Source organism: Heptranchias perlo, chromosome 19, assembly GCF_035084215.1.
Source record: "Heptranchias perlo isolate sHepPer1 chromosome 19, sHepPer1.hap1, whole genome shotgun sequence".
NCBI classification, from domain to species: domain Eukaryota; kingdom Metazoa; phylum Chordata; class Chondrichthyes; order Hexanchiformes; family Hexanchidae; genus Heptranchias; species Heptranchias perlo.
The window spans coordinates 1,242,234-1,256,740 of record NC_090343.1 but is presented as its reverse complement, the minus strand read 5'-3'; the positions used below and the strand labels follow the sequence as shown (position 1 = coordinate 1,256,740).

The following is a 14,507-nucleotide window of genomic DNA, read 5'->3' as shown; positions in this document are numbered from 1 at the left end:
TATATGATGCGCACGGGGTTGCTACGGTGGAGCTATCTTTATAAGCCAGCGGATGAAGTTAAAACACAGCAGGTGTTTGAGGCATGCTGTTCAATATTGGGAGAGCTCTGCAGCATTACTGATTCCTGCTGCCTGCTCACAGCAACGTGAGGAAAGGAAATTCAAACCTCTCACCACGGAGAAGCAATAAAAAAAATTAGCACACATGAGATGACAATCTTTATAAAAGTGACATGTTTAAAAAGAAAGCATAGAGCCCAACTCTGATCAGAGTGCGGAGGAGAATTCACATGCAGCTTCCCCACATACTTTTCCGGTCAAGCACTGAGCCTTGTAAACAGAACTGATAAAATATTCATGCCCGTCACTTCCATCCGCTCCAGTTCACAGTGCTGCAGTCGACAAGAATACATTATACAGCAGCTAGCTGGGAAAGCAGAGCTAGACAGTAAGGAACAATCCTGTGATTGCCACAGAGATGTTTCACTGCAGAGGGAACACAGCCTGTGTCAGATTTTGGAAGGGGATCGGGTAAAATGGGATTTTAGAGAAAACTCACCATAATCTTCAAAGCCTAAAGGGAATTGGATATATATTTATAAAGGAAACACTTGCAGGGCTATAGGGAAAGAGCAGGGTGTGGGACTGGTCCACACATGTAAAAATAATTTCTAAAAAAAAATATTGAATTTAATCCCCCCACTAACAAAGAGAAAATAAAAGTTGTTTTTCATTCATTGGCAAGTCAGCAGTTTTATCAGCCTTCAGACAGAGAGTGGGGTTGGAGTCTGAGGTTACCCATCAATTATTTAAGATAAAACTCAGCGGCAGACTGAGCTGCTGCTTCATGCAGAACACAAACCACGAGACGGTGACCTCAATTCTACAGCCTGCCTTGCAGGATTAAGGAGATCCAATTTCAGTCCTTTTTAGACAGGACTATTTGAACCTGCAGTTTTTCAGCCAGACCCACCAAATGCATCATCGAATCTTTAGTGCACAAGACTCTGCCTGAGCAGGACGGTGACATGCACTGTCCCAAGGGATGTGCCACAGGGTGGCCAGTGCAGCAACACACAACATCCACACTAAATGAATTATTGCTTTCTCTAGCAATAGGCCTTCATGTTTTTGTTGCAGGTACATGCAACCATCGATCAGTTCCTATTGCAGACTCTCAGCATCACTCCGCTTCCTCTCGATCAATGAACTGCCATTGATTTGATCCATTAAACCCAAAGTGCTGGTCCAGGTCCCAAACTAACTGAAGTGCTCCATGTCAAGGAGACAGACAAGGAGGACAGGTAGTTCAGGAGTCCCCTGAGTGCATCTCACTCTCTAACCAGTATTCAGTTCTGAATACTGGTGGGGGAAGAGGGTTCCTCTGTGGAGTGCGGCAGAGCCAAGACCATAGCACCATGGGTGTCTCAGCTGTACTGGGGGGGGGTGGTTAGGACAGCGATAGTGATCGGAGATTCCATAGTTAGGGCAGCAGACAGGCGTTTCTGCGGCCGCAGACGTGATTCCAGGATGGTATGTTGTGTCCCTGGTGCCAGGGTCAAGGATGTCACTGAGCGGCTGCAGAACATTCTGGAGGGAACAGGTCGTGGTCCATATCGGTACCAACATAGGTAGAAAGAGGGATGAGGTCCTGCAGGAAGATTTTAAGGAGTTAGGAAAGAGAGCAAGAAGCAGGACCTCAAAAGGTAGTAATCTCCGGATTACTCCCAGTGCCACACGCTATTGAGTACAGAAATAGGAGGAAAGAGCAGATAAATATGTGGCTGGAGAGATGGTGCAGGAGGGAGGGCTTTAGATTCCTGGGGCATTGGGACCGGTTCAAGCCGGACGGGTTGCAACTTAACAGGGCTGGGACCAATATCCTTGTGGGGAGGTTTGCTAGTGCTGTTGGGTAGGGTTTAAACTAGCTTGGCGGGGGGAAAACCTGAGAGGAGATTCAGATGGCACAGAATCAGAACTGGAGACAGAAGGCAGAAAATTAGTAAGTGACTTTGGAAGACAGAAGAAACAAAGGTTAGAAAATAAACAGCAAGGGAGTTTGGCAGTGCTTAAAGTTATATACTTCAATGCAAGGAGGCTAGTGAATAAGGGAGATGAGCTGAGGGCGCAGATAGACACACGGCAGTAAGGTATCATAGCTATTACAGAAACACGGCTTAAAGAGGGGCAAGACTGGCAGCTCAACGTTCCTGGTTACAGGGTTTTCAGACGAGATAGAGAGGGGGATAAAAAAGGAGGGGGGTGGCAATTTTGGTTAAAGATACAATTACAGCCATGAGGAGGGATGATATGTTAGAAGAATCACCAAATGAGGCCTTATGGGTTGAGCTAAGGAACAAAAAAGGGGCAAATACTGGGAGTGTACTATAGACCCCCAAACAGTCAGAGGGAGACAGCGGAGCAAATGTGTAGGCAACTTTCTGAGAAATGCAAAAAAAGCAGTAGGGCAGTAATAGTAGGGGATTTCAACTACCCTAATATTAACTGGGACAAACAGTGTAAAAAGTATAGAGGGCATAGATTTCTTAAAATGAATTCAGGAGAACCTTTTTAGCCAGTACGCAGCAAGCCCAATAAGAGGGGGGCAGTTCTGGGCTTGGTTTTAGGGAATGAGGCTGGGCAGGTGGAAGGAGTATCAGTGGGAGAGCATTTTGGTGGTAGTGATCATAATTCAGTTAATTTTAGTAACGTTATGGAAAAGGACAAAGATGGAAAAGGAGTAAAAGTTCTCAATTGGGGAAAAGCCAATTTTACTAAGAGAAGAAGTGATTTAGCAAAAGTGGACTGGAAACGGCTACTTGAAATCAACGTCAGAGTGGGAGGCATTCAAGGGGGAGATTCGAGAGGTTCAGAGTAAACGTGTTCCCACAAAGAAAAAGGGTCGGACTGCCAAATCTCTGGATGTCTGGGAACATACAGGGAACAAAAAAGGGAAGCTTATGTCAGACTCCGAGAGCTCAATACTGCAGAAAGCCTAGAGGAGTATAGAAAGTGCAGGGATGAAATTAAAAAGGAAATTAGGAAAGCAAAAAGAGGGGCATGAATAAATGGCAAATAAAATCAAGGAAAACCCAAAGATGTTTTATAAATACATTAAGAGCAAGAGGATAACTAAGGAAAGAGTAGGGCCGATTAGAGACCAAAAAGGTAACCTGTGTGTGGAGGTGGATGATGTGGGGATGGTTCTTAATGAATACTTTGCATCTGTCTTCACAAAGTATTCATTAAGAACCATACCCAGTGAGAGAGGAAATATTAACAGGATTAGCATCTTTGAAAGTAGATAAATCTGCAGGGTCGGATTAAATGTATCCCAGGCTGTTAAAAGAAATTGGGAGGAAATAGTGGAGGCTCTGACCATCATTTTTCAATCCTCACTGGATACAGGCGTGGTGCCGGAGGATTGGAGGACTGCTAACGTTGTACCATTGTTTAAAGAGGGAGCGAGGGATAGACCGAGTAATTACAGGCCAGTCAGCCTAACATCTGTGCTGGGCAAATTACTGGAACCAATTCCGAGGGACAGGATAAACCGTCATTTAGAAAGGCACGGAGTAATCAAGAACAGTCGGCATGGATTTGTTACAGGAAGGTCGTGTCTGACTAACTTGATTGAATTTTTTGAGGTGGCAACAAGGAGGGTCGATGAGGGGAGTGCATTTGATGTAGTCTACATGCATTTTAGCAAGGCTTTTGACAAGGTCCCACAAGGTAGACTGGTCAAAAAAGTAAAAGCCCATGGGATCCAAAATTGGCTCAGTGGCAGGAAGCAAAGGGTAATGGTCGATGGGTGTTTTTGTGACTGGAAGGCTGTTTCCAGTGGGGTGCCACAGGGCTCAGTACTAGGTCCCTTGCTTTTTGTGATCTATATTAATGATTTGGATTTAAATGTGAAAGGCATGATTAAGAAGTTTGCAGATGATACAAAAATTGGCCACAGCAGAAGGAAAGCTGTAGACTGCAGGAAGATATCAATGGACTGGTCAGGTGGGCAGAAAAGTGGCAAATGGAATTCAATCTGGAGAAATGTAAGGAATGCATTTGGGGAGTGCAAACAAGGCAAGGGAATACACAATAAATGGGAGGATACTGAGAGGTGTAGAGGAAGTGAGGGACCTTGGAGTGCATGTCCACAGATCCCTGAAGGTAGCAGGACAGGTAGATAAGGTGGTTATGAAGGAATACGGGATACTTTCCTTTATTAGCCGAGACATAGAATATAAGAGCAGGGATGTTATACTGGAACTGTATAAAACACTTGTTAGGCCACAGCTTGAGTACTGGGTACAGTTCTGGTCACATTACAGGAGGATGTAATTGCACTAGAGAGGGAACAGAGGAGATTTACGAGAATGTTGCCAGGGCTGGAGAATTTTAGCTATGAGGAAAGATTGGACAGGCTGGGGTTGTTTTCTTTGGAACAGAGGAGGCTGAGGGGAGATTTAATTGAGGTGTGCAAAATTATGAAGAGGCCCAGATAGAGTGGATAGGGAGGACCTATTTCCCTTGGCAGAGAGGTCAATAAGCAGGAGGCATGGATTTGAAGCGATTGGTAGAAGGATTAGAGGGGAGCTGAGGAAAGTTTCACAGATACCTCACGAGACAGTGAGTGTTGGCAGGCAGTTTATTGGCAGGACATTTGACTGTACCCAATCCTGTCCCCTCATGTACACTTTCCAGTAAGCACGCTGGCTGACATCTGCTAATTTAGCACAGTCCAGGGGTGGAATCAGGGACCCGCTACTTGCTGATATCGGAGCATACTGCAGGGGTTTCAAATAAAATCTAACAAATGATTATAAACAAAGGATTGTACACCACTTCATCCTGGTGCAAAAAGGTATTGGACGAGGAGACTTTCTGCTCTACGCCAAGTGATAGATGATGATCCGCAGTACGATCACAGTGCACAGAATTACACAGGATTTACAGCACAGAAACAGGCCATTCAGCCCAACTGGTCTATGCCGGCATTTATGCTCCACATGAGCTTAATCCCACTCTACTCCCTCTAACCCTATCAGCATATCAAGTAGGTCTGAACACTGCTGTCATACAAAAACTATTTTTCTTAAGGAATAAAGTACTCCTCTGGCAGATTACTAATTCAGAAAGGATTGTCAAAGCAGCGATGTTAGAGAGATGTAGTGAGCTGACAAGACTGGATTAGAAGGAAGGAAGGAATTTAAAAAGACACAGGATTATAGTCTAGTATAAGAAGAATTTTTTTAAAAAAAATTTCTGTTGCGTATTCTAGGTTCCGTTTTAGTTTTAAAAGAGTCAGACTGAAATCAGTCCTGTCCTTTCCTTCGTTCCACCCAAAGGATCCACCCCCCAACCAGGCACGAAACGAGCTGAATAGTTTAAACCCTGAAGTTATCCTAGGTTAGGACGGGTAAGCTTTGAATCGATTGCACCTGTTCCCATATCCAACTAAATCAACTAGTATCAACTAAATGGAGTCTGGTTATATGAGAACACAAATGTATAACTCAATACGGCACACCCGGTGCCAACCCAGCGCGGCACACCCGGTGCCAACCCAGCACGGCACACCCGGTGCCAACCCAGCACGGCACACCCGGTGCCAACCCAGCACGGCACACCAAACTCGGGCAGGTGAACCTCTGACTGACCCTCCCTTCGTGCTGCGCAGGTCCCACATCTTTCACTTCATGGCAGTGTGAAGAAGCCAATACGAGAGTCTCTTGATAAAGCAGTAAAAGCGCCGGTAACAACTTCGATCAGTAACACCAAGGTTTACGCAGTAACGCTGCTTTTAAAAGGCAAGGCACAGGGTGGGAGGTGAAACCTGAGCATCCCATGCACACTTTGTGCTTCGATGCACAGAGACCTGATTCCAGCTCGACTGCATTTCATCTACAAATACTCAATGGTGAGCAATGGGGCAGGAATTCAAACCATAGACACTTGAAGCGACTTTAATTGGAGACTTGAAAGTGGGCCTCACCAATAGCCAGCACAGGAGGTGGGCAGGTTAGAAGAGGTCCACATGGATGAACCAGACCAGTCTCCAGCCAGCTACCACTCAGCTCAGTAGGGACCAACATCCCTCCTAATCCTGGATGCACATCCCAGCACAGGACTAATGAATAGGCTCCATACCAGGCCAGGCTACAAGGCCAGAGTTTACAACCCAAGCTGCACACAATGGTATAAAAGGTTATTACAGGACTACAAGGTGAGAGCACGGCTACAACATTAACCAACAAGGAGATTACTGGAGCAACACTTGGTAGAATATTCCACAGTTGTCCAGGCTCATTAAGAACGCCTGGCACAGAATTCGTTGTACAGTATTATCTGTATTTCTCGGTTTCTACAAATTGAGTCATTTATTAATGGAGAGAGCTTACCCATACTGCTCAGCACCATTAAAACTGAAAAAAATACTTGCATTTATGTCATGTTTTATCACACTGTGAAACCTATTACAGGGTTTCTCAGTAAATTACTGTCGGGAGAGACACGGAGTTAACCCCTTCAGCCATTCTATTTTTGTAAGTGACTGAGTTTGAGGAAAGAATGTCGGCCAGGACATCACCTCTGACAATGCAGAACTCTAACTGGAGGGAGCACCAGTTTAGATTGTGAGCTCAAGTCTTGGTGTGGGGATCAAACGCACAAACCCCGACTCAGAGGCCTGAGCTCTACCAGCTGAGCCAAGCTGACACGATTAGAAGAGTTTCATTCAGGCCAAGGAGATCCTCAACCATCACAAGCATGAAATTCACTCAACTTGTAGAGCTGGAAGGAGAGATAAATAAAAAGAAACAAAGCAACAAGGAGAAGGAAAACAGTGTTTCACACAGATGGTGACACCCCACCATGATGCTTTACGAAACCTCCAGTGACAATCTGACTCTTGCATATTTAAAAAGAACTTACCGACACACATTCTTCCAATGATTCTGCATCCTGCAATGGAGGCGTGGACCACGGGTATGGTCTCAGATAACTCCCCTTCAAAGACACTGAAACCAGAACACAGCTAGTTAGCAGCAAGCTGATTATTCATTATTCAGACCAATGTGCAAACAATACAAAACACACAAAACATGTTATAGGAAGGGAAATCAGGTGGAACTCTTGCAGTCAAAGTTTTACAAGGTCAGGCCATGCAAAACCATGGCATCCTGTGACCCAGAGCTAAGCATCAAAGTCCAGACTCCACCCATCACCATGATGGCTGCTGCAAGCCCCTCTCCATAGCCCCTCTCCAACCCAGCCTTTAACACCCCTCCCCTAACACACCCCCAGCCCCCGCTCCCACCCTACCACGGAATAAATCCTTCCCCACACTCCATCACTAGCCCTGATTTTCCCAATGTCCTCCTATACTTCACCCTCCAGAAACTCCAACTCCATTCGAACTCAGCTGCCTGTGTCCTGTCCTACAATAACCCCACGCGCCAATCTACACTGGCCTCCTGTCCCCCAACATATTAAATTCCTCATCTCCGTCCTCATCAAATCTCCCCACAGCTTCACTCCACCTGACCTTTTAAACCTGGTCATTCGATTCTGACCTTCTGTGCATCCCCCTTTCCCTTCACCCACACCCCCCCCCAAACTGGTGGCAGAACCTTCAGCCTCCCGGGCCCCGAGACCCCCGATCTTCTCTCAAACCCCTCTGCATCTCTACTTTGCTTCCACCCCAATCTGTCAGAGGTGGAGATTTATGGGTCCAAATCTACACCCTAACTCTACCATGGAACCCATTAGGTCAAAGTGCACAAAGGGCCAGTTTAATACAGAAAATCCAAGATTATATCAAAGCAGTGTTTGAATGACCATATATGGAGAGCCTGTACAAGCTCTTCCAAATGGGTAATGGTGCTGCCTGGTGTATATTGAGCCATATGGAACAGACGGTCCTGGGATCATTTCTCAGTCTAAGTTGAGTTATGATGTGGAGATGCCGGTGATGGACTGGGGTTGACAATTGTAAACAATTTTACAACACCAAGTTATAGTCCAGCAATTTTATTTTAAATTCACAAGCTTTCGGAGGCTTCCTCCTTCGTCAGGTAAATGTCATTTACCTGACGAAGGAGGAAGCCTCCGAAAGCTTGTGAATTTAAAATAAAATTGCTGGACTATAACTTGGTGTTGTAAAATTGTTTACAATAAGTTGAGTTAGTCAGTCCCAGCGTCAGTGGTACTGGTCAGCTGGTAAGTGATATCAGGATGTGAGATGGGCCGGGGGGGGGCAGTGGGGGGAATCAGTCAGGGTTCCCTCATTCTATCATTATCCAGAGATCCCTACTGCAGGCAGCATTAGTGCCCAGTGAGGACTGAGCTCGGGTGTTAAGCCCCACATGAACAGACTGCCAACGTTCACCGTTTAGGCAAATACACGGAGAATAAGTCTTGAGCGAGTCATCGGAGGGATACCGTGGAACTGCAGCCCAAAGAGGAGGATGGAAAAATCCCACAACGCCCACCAGATTTTCACAACACCTGAATCTATTAGCAGCTTGAGTGAATGTATATTAAAGTTACATTTTTAAAAATTCATAGAGGGGCTTTAAACACAATCAGTAAAATGAAATATGGGAACATTCACTTCATGAATTTTTTAATCAAATGAAGCTCAGCTATAGTCATTCAGAATATAAATATTAAGATAATCAAATTAGTCCTATTTGGCATAAAGATTTAAAAACAATCAACAGGATTCCATAAATTATGGGTTGGGCCACAGGGACTAGAACCTCCGACTGTCCGAGTCCACCTCCCGAGACACGGCACAGGGGAGTCTGCAGGTGAAGTGAGGTTAGAGGGCGGGGGATAACTAGACCAGGGCACGCAGCTATAATTCAGTCCCCATTTTAAAGACAAACATTCTGTCCTTATATTTCCATTATAAATTCATATGTTCACACTTACAATGTGAACTACCTATGTAAACCCGTCACACTGAAATAGCGCTGCGCCCAAGGCGGCAGGCAACGCCAGGGTGACACGTTAGATAGAGAAAGAAGCAAAGTTGTTCTCATTAAGGTGACTAATCAGTTCTCATGCCTGAAAATCACTTTCAACGTAATCACAGAATGCAATCCCCAAAACACCAGTAAAAAACCCCACAATCCCATGTAATAAAGCTGGAATTTGACTAATGTAGTCAGCTCCTTCATCACTGCTGAGCTGGCAGACGGGGATTATTGCAGTCAGAGTAAAGCAGCAGACGTACTGGTTATCAACACAGTCCCCATTTTAAAGGGAAAATGTGGTGTCTGGATTTTGTAATGGAATAAAATACAATATAATCTGACTAAAAGTTTCAGATAGGAAACAGGGGGAGTAAGTGCGAGCATGGAGAGCAGGAGGGGTCAGTGCGGAGGTACACGCAGCATTACAGAGCATAACTAACAGGCTGGGGTACAGCACCCCGTCTCCCCCAAATTATAATGCTGGTTTTCTCACAAGTTATGGTTTAAACTCTAACTTCTCCGTTAGACTTTTACAACATGGGCCAATCAGCATGGCTCTATTGACTGCATAGAATGATACAGCACTGGAGGAGGCCATTCGGCCTATCGTGCCTGTTCCGGCTCTTTGAAATAGCTACTAATTAGTCCCACTCCCCTGCAAATTTTCCCCTTCAAGTATTTATCCAATCACACACCATCCCGACTTGGAAATATATCGCCGTTCCTTCATTGTCACTGGGTCAAAATCCTGGAACTCCCTTCCTAACAGCACTGTGGGAGAACCTTCACCACACGGACTGCAGCGGTTCAAGAAGGCGGCTCACCACCACCTTCTCAAGGGGCAATTAGGGATGGGCAAGAAATGCCGGCCTCGCCAGTGACGCCCACATCCCATGAACAAAAAAAAAAAAAATTCCCTTTTGAAAGTTATTATTGAATCTGCTTCCACCGCCCTTTCAGGCAGTGAACTCCAGGTCACAACTCGCTGAGTAATTTTTTTCCCCTCACGTTGTCTCTGGTTCTTTTGCCAATTACCTTAAATCTGTGTCCTCTGGTCACTGACCCTCAGTTTCTCCTTATTTACTCTGTCAAAACCATTCTTTTTTTTTTTTGGACACCTCTATCAAATCTCCCCTTAACCTTCTCTGTTCCATGGAGAACAATCCCAGCTTCTCCAGTCTCTCTCTCATCCCTAGAACCATTCTGGTAAATCTCTTCTGCACCCTCTCTAAGGCCTTGACATCCTTCCTAAAGTGCGGTTCCCAGAATTGAACTCCAACTGAGGCCTAACCAGTGTTTTATGAAGGTTTAGCATAACTTCCTTGCTTTTGTACCCCATGCCTCTATTAATAAAGCCACCGATCCCATATGCCTTTTTAACAGCCTTCTCAACTTGTCCCATCTTCAAAGCCTTGTGCACATAAACCCCCAGGTCTCTTTGTTCCTGCACCCCCTTTAAAATTGTACCATTTAGTTTATATTGCCTCTCCTCATTCTTCCTACCAAAATGTATCACTTCACACTTCTCTGCGTTCAGTAGCATCCCCCATGTGTCTGCCCATTTCACCATCTGTCTATGTCCTCCTGAAGTCTGTTACTATCCTCCTCACTGTTTACTACATTTCCCAGTTTTGTGCCATCTGCAAACTTTGAAATTATACCCTCTATACCCAAGTCCAGGTCATTTATATCAAAATGAGCAGCGGCCCCAATACCGACCCCCAGGGAACACCATAGTATACTTCCCTCCAGTCTGAAAAACTACTGTTCACCACTACTCTCTGCTTTCTGTCCCTTAGCCAATATTTTATCCACACTGCCACTGTCCCTTTAATCCCATGGGCTTTAATTTTGCTAACAAGTCTATTATGTGGTACTTTATCAAACACCTTTTGAAAGTCCATATACACAACATCCACCGCACTCATTAAATCTCTCTGTTATTGCATGTGTGGCCTTTGGCAACATGTTCCATGTTCTCACCTGTGTGTGAAGCAGCTTTCCGCGATTTGCTTTTAATTGGTTGAGCTTGAATTCTAAGAGTCTGGGTTCCGCTACCTACCTTGCCAATCCCGTTCGTTATTTTAAACACACAGTCAGATCACGTCTTAAATTCATGCCCAGGGAATAAGCCCAAGTTCACACATTCTCTCCTCACAGTTCAGCCCATCATTCCAGGTACCCTCCTGATGAGTCGTCCTTGGACTCTCTAAAGGCTGCTATATATTGTACTAAAACTGAACACAATACGCCCAGTGAGATCCGCCCATTCCAGCATGTGGTCCTTCCTTTTATATTCTACACCTCATGAAGTGCAGCATCCTGGGACTACATAGTGATCACCTTTTCTCCCCACAGGGAAAGCTTTAATGACTTACGTAGCTAGACTCTGTTCATTTACCCATCCTGCTGCTTTCCCTGTTTGGACTGTAACCCCATCTGCCAGTCCTACACCTGGAGTACATGCCCTCACACTTTGTTAAACTACATCTGCCAGTCTGCCACCCACGTGCCTGTTCCATACCCGTCTGCAGTTCTCTGCTCATCATACCTCCTGGCTTAGTATAATCTGCAAAGTTGGATATCCTCCCTTCTATTCCAGAATCCAGATCATTTATCTGTAGAGGGACAAGCCGGGGCTCAGCACAGAAGCCCAGGAGACATCATTAAATCATTGCCTGACATTCTGAGAACACCCCTTTTTGCCCGAACTCTGATCCCCCCACTCCCCGGCCAGTTTCCTGTTCATGTCATGAAGTTGTCTCTAATGCCATGAATCTTGGTTATAGCTTGCAATCTCTTGCATAGAGCCTCACCAAATGGTCTGAACTTACCGGTGATGCCCCTGTGGCTGAATAGTCTGATGATGCTGGCTAGACTCAGCAAGTTTAGGCATGTGTACAACTGTACTCCAGCATGAGACAGCACTTCAGGGGAAAGGGCACAGAAAAAGGAAGCCTGGTTTTTTTCCTCCACGTTATCTGGACAAGTTATCCTGTACTGTACAGCAATGAGACGAGAATGGAATACGGTTTCTCGAACACCACCATAATGTGACACGGCAGCCCAACGTTTGGACTGAGCCAGCAGTCAGATTACCGCATGACTCACTCTGCCCCACGGAGACACCCACAATAGGTTACAGGCAGACTTTACACTATGTACTCGCATTAGAGTAAGCATTGTGTTGAAACACACTGTTTGGTAAATATTATAAAATATCTAACCGGAGAGCTCCTGAACAAGTATAACTCTAGGACTCTATCGGACCAAATGCTGGAATATGGGATTAGAGTAGACAGGGCTGATGGCCGGCGCGGACACAATGGGCCGAAGGGCCTCTATCCGTGCTGTATAACTCTATGACTCTAAGTGCTTGGGCCAAGGGGCCCTCAGCAGCTGTCTGTTAATGGCTTTGTTCTGTTGAGGGGGTAAAATTGTATCTTCGCCCCGGGCTATCCCTTGGCCCAGTCTCTACGCACCCGAGAAGGTGCAGGAATGAGAAACAAAAAAGATTCCAAGGGAGCTGGATGGTGCAAGTTATGCCCTGACTGTTCACCCCAGCACCTGGGCTGCAATGCAGCCTGACCTGTGGCAAACAAAGGCCGGCAGTAAAAACTTACCCGAATCTGCAACTAATGGCCATTCTCACTCAGACAGGCTGGTGGGGGAAAGACTGGCACATTAAGGAGTTTCTTGGGGTTCGAGAGTGGGTGGAGTCTTACTGTGCACCCACCTGTCCCAAACCCACCCGACTGCACGAAGGGGGAGAAGAACTTCCAAAGGCGTTTGATAAAGTGCTGTGTAATAGGCTTGAAACAGAGAGTAGAGGTGAACAGTTGTTTTACGGACTGGAGGGAGGTGTACAGTGATGTTCCCCAGGGGTCAGTGCTGGGACCACTGCTTTTCTGGATATACATTAATGTTTTGGACTTGGGTGTACAGGGCACAATTTCAAAATTTACAGATGACACAAAACTTGGAAGTGTAGTGAACAGTGAGGAGGATAGTGATAGACTTGAAAGAGTATACAGACAGGCTGGTGGAATGGGCGGGCACATGGCGAATGAAATTTAATGCAGAAAAATGCAAAGTGATACATTTTGATAGGAAGAACGAGGAGAGGCAATATAAACTAGAGGGTACAACTCTAAAAGGGGTTCAGGAACAGAGAGATCTGGGGGGTATATGTACACAAATCATTGAAGGTGGCAGAGCAGGTTGAGAAAGTCGTTAAAAAAGCATACGGGATCCTGGCTTTATAAATGGAGGCATTGAGTACAAAAGTATGGAAGTCTTGATGAACCTTTATAAAACACTGGTTCGACCACAACTGGAGTATTGTGTCCAGTTCTGGGCACCGCACTTTAGGAAAGATGTGAAGGCCTTAGAGAGGGAGCAGAGAGATTTACTGGAGTGATTCCAGGGATGAGGGACTTTAGTTCCGTGGATAGACTGGAGAAGCTGGGGTTGTTCTCCTTGGAGCAGAGACGGTTGCGAGGAGATTTGATCGAGGTGTTCAAAATCATGAAGGGTTTAGACAGAGTAGATAGAGAGAAACTGTTCCCATTGGTGGAAGGGTCAAGAACCAGAGGACAAAGATTTAAGGTGATTGGCAAAAGAACCAAAGGTGACATGAGGAAAAACTTTTTTACACAGCGAGTGGTTAGAATCTGGAATGCACTGCCCGAGGGGGCGGTGGAGGCAGATTCAATCATGGCCTTCAAAAGGGAACTGGATAAGTACTCGAAGGGGTGATATTTGCGGCCCCCCCGTCCCCCGTCCCCGTCCCCCGTCCCCCCCCCCCCCGGTCCTCCCCCCGGGCCTCCCCCCCGGTCCCCGGTTCTCACCCGTAGAAGTTCTCGGAGCCGCCGATCGCCACCAGGCAGTAGGCGTTGGTCAGTTTGGTGAAGCAGCCGATCTCGTTGTTGTTCTCGAAGGAAGCGCGAACCGCCATTGCGGGGCCGGGGACTGGGAGTCGGACCTCGGGCCGGAGCCGGGAGTCGGGGACTGGGAGCCGGGCCGGAGCCGGGGACCGGGAGTCGGGGACTGGGGATTGGGAGCCGGGCCGGAGCCGGGGACCGGGAGCCGGAGCCGGGGACCGGGAGTCGGGGACCGGGAGTCGGGGACTGGGGATTGGGAGTCGGACCTCGGGCCGGAGCCGGGAGTCGGGGACTGGGAGCCGGGCCGGAGCCGGAGCCGGGGATTGGGAGCCGGGGACCGGGAGTCGGGGACCGGGAGCCGGGGACCGGGAGCCGGAGCCGGGGATTGGGAGTCGGACCTCGGGCCGGAGCCGGGAGTCGGGGACTGGGCCTCGGGCCTGACTCGTGTTTCCGGGCAACGCGGCTTCCACTGCTGACGTCACGTCCGTTTCCTCACAATACGCGGATTCACATCCGCCATCTTTAAACCGGAAGTTAATATCAAATCACTTCCGCCTCAGAAACCCCCGGGATCCGGGGCTCGTTCCGCGGAAACTCGCAAACCGGATCACCCGATCCGGATCAATCAAACCGGATCACCCGATCC

At 46.9% G+C, this 14,507-nt stretch overlaps 1 protein-coding gene across 1 annotated transcript in view; it reads right to left on the bottom strand.

The window, feature by feature from the left end:
* Nucleotides 1-14,346, bottom strand: part of eif6 (eukaryotic translation initiation factor 6) — a 47,173-nt gene extending 32,827 nt beyond the window's left edge. Inside the window, exons 1-2 of the mRNA XM_068000135.1 lie at nucleotides 13,829-14,346; nucleotides 6,931-7,016 (exon numbers count right to left, since the gene is read on the bottom strand). Of these exons, the coding sequence (XP_067856236.1) occupies nucleotides 6,931-7,016; nucleotides 13,829-13,935 (193 nt within the window). The 5' untranslated portion in view covers nucleotides 13,936-14,346. The remainder of the gene's footprint in view (nucleotides 1-6,930; nucleotides 7,017-13,828) is intronic.
* Between the last annotated feature and the right edge of the window lie 161 nt (nucleotides 14,347-14,507).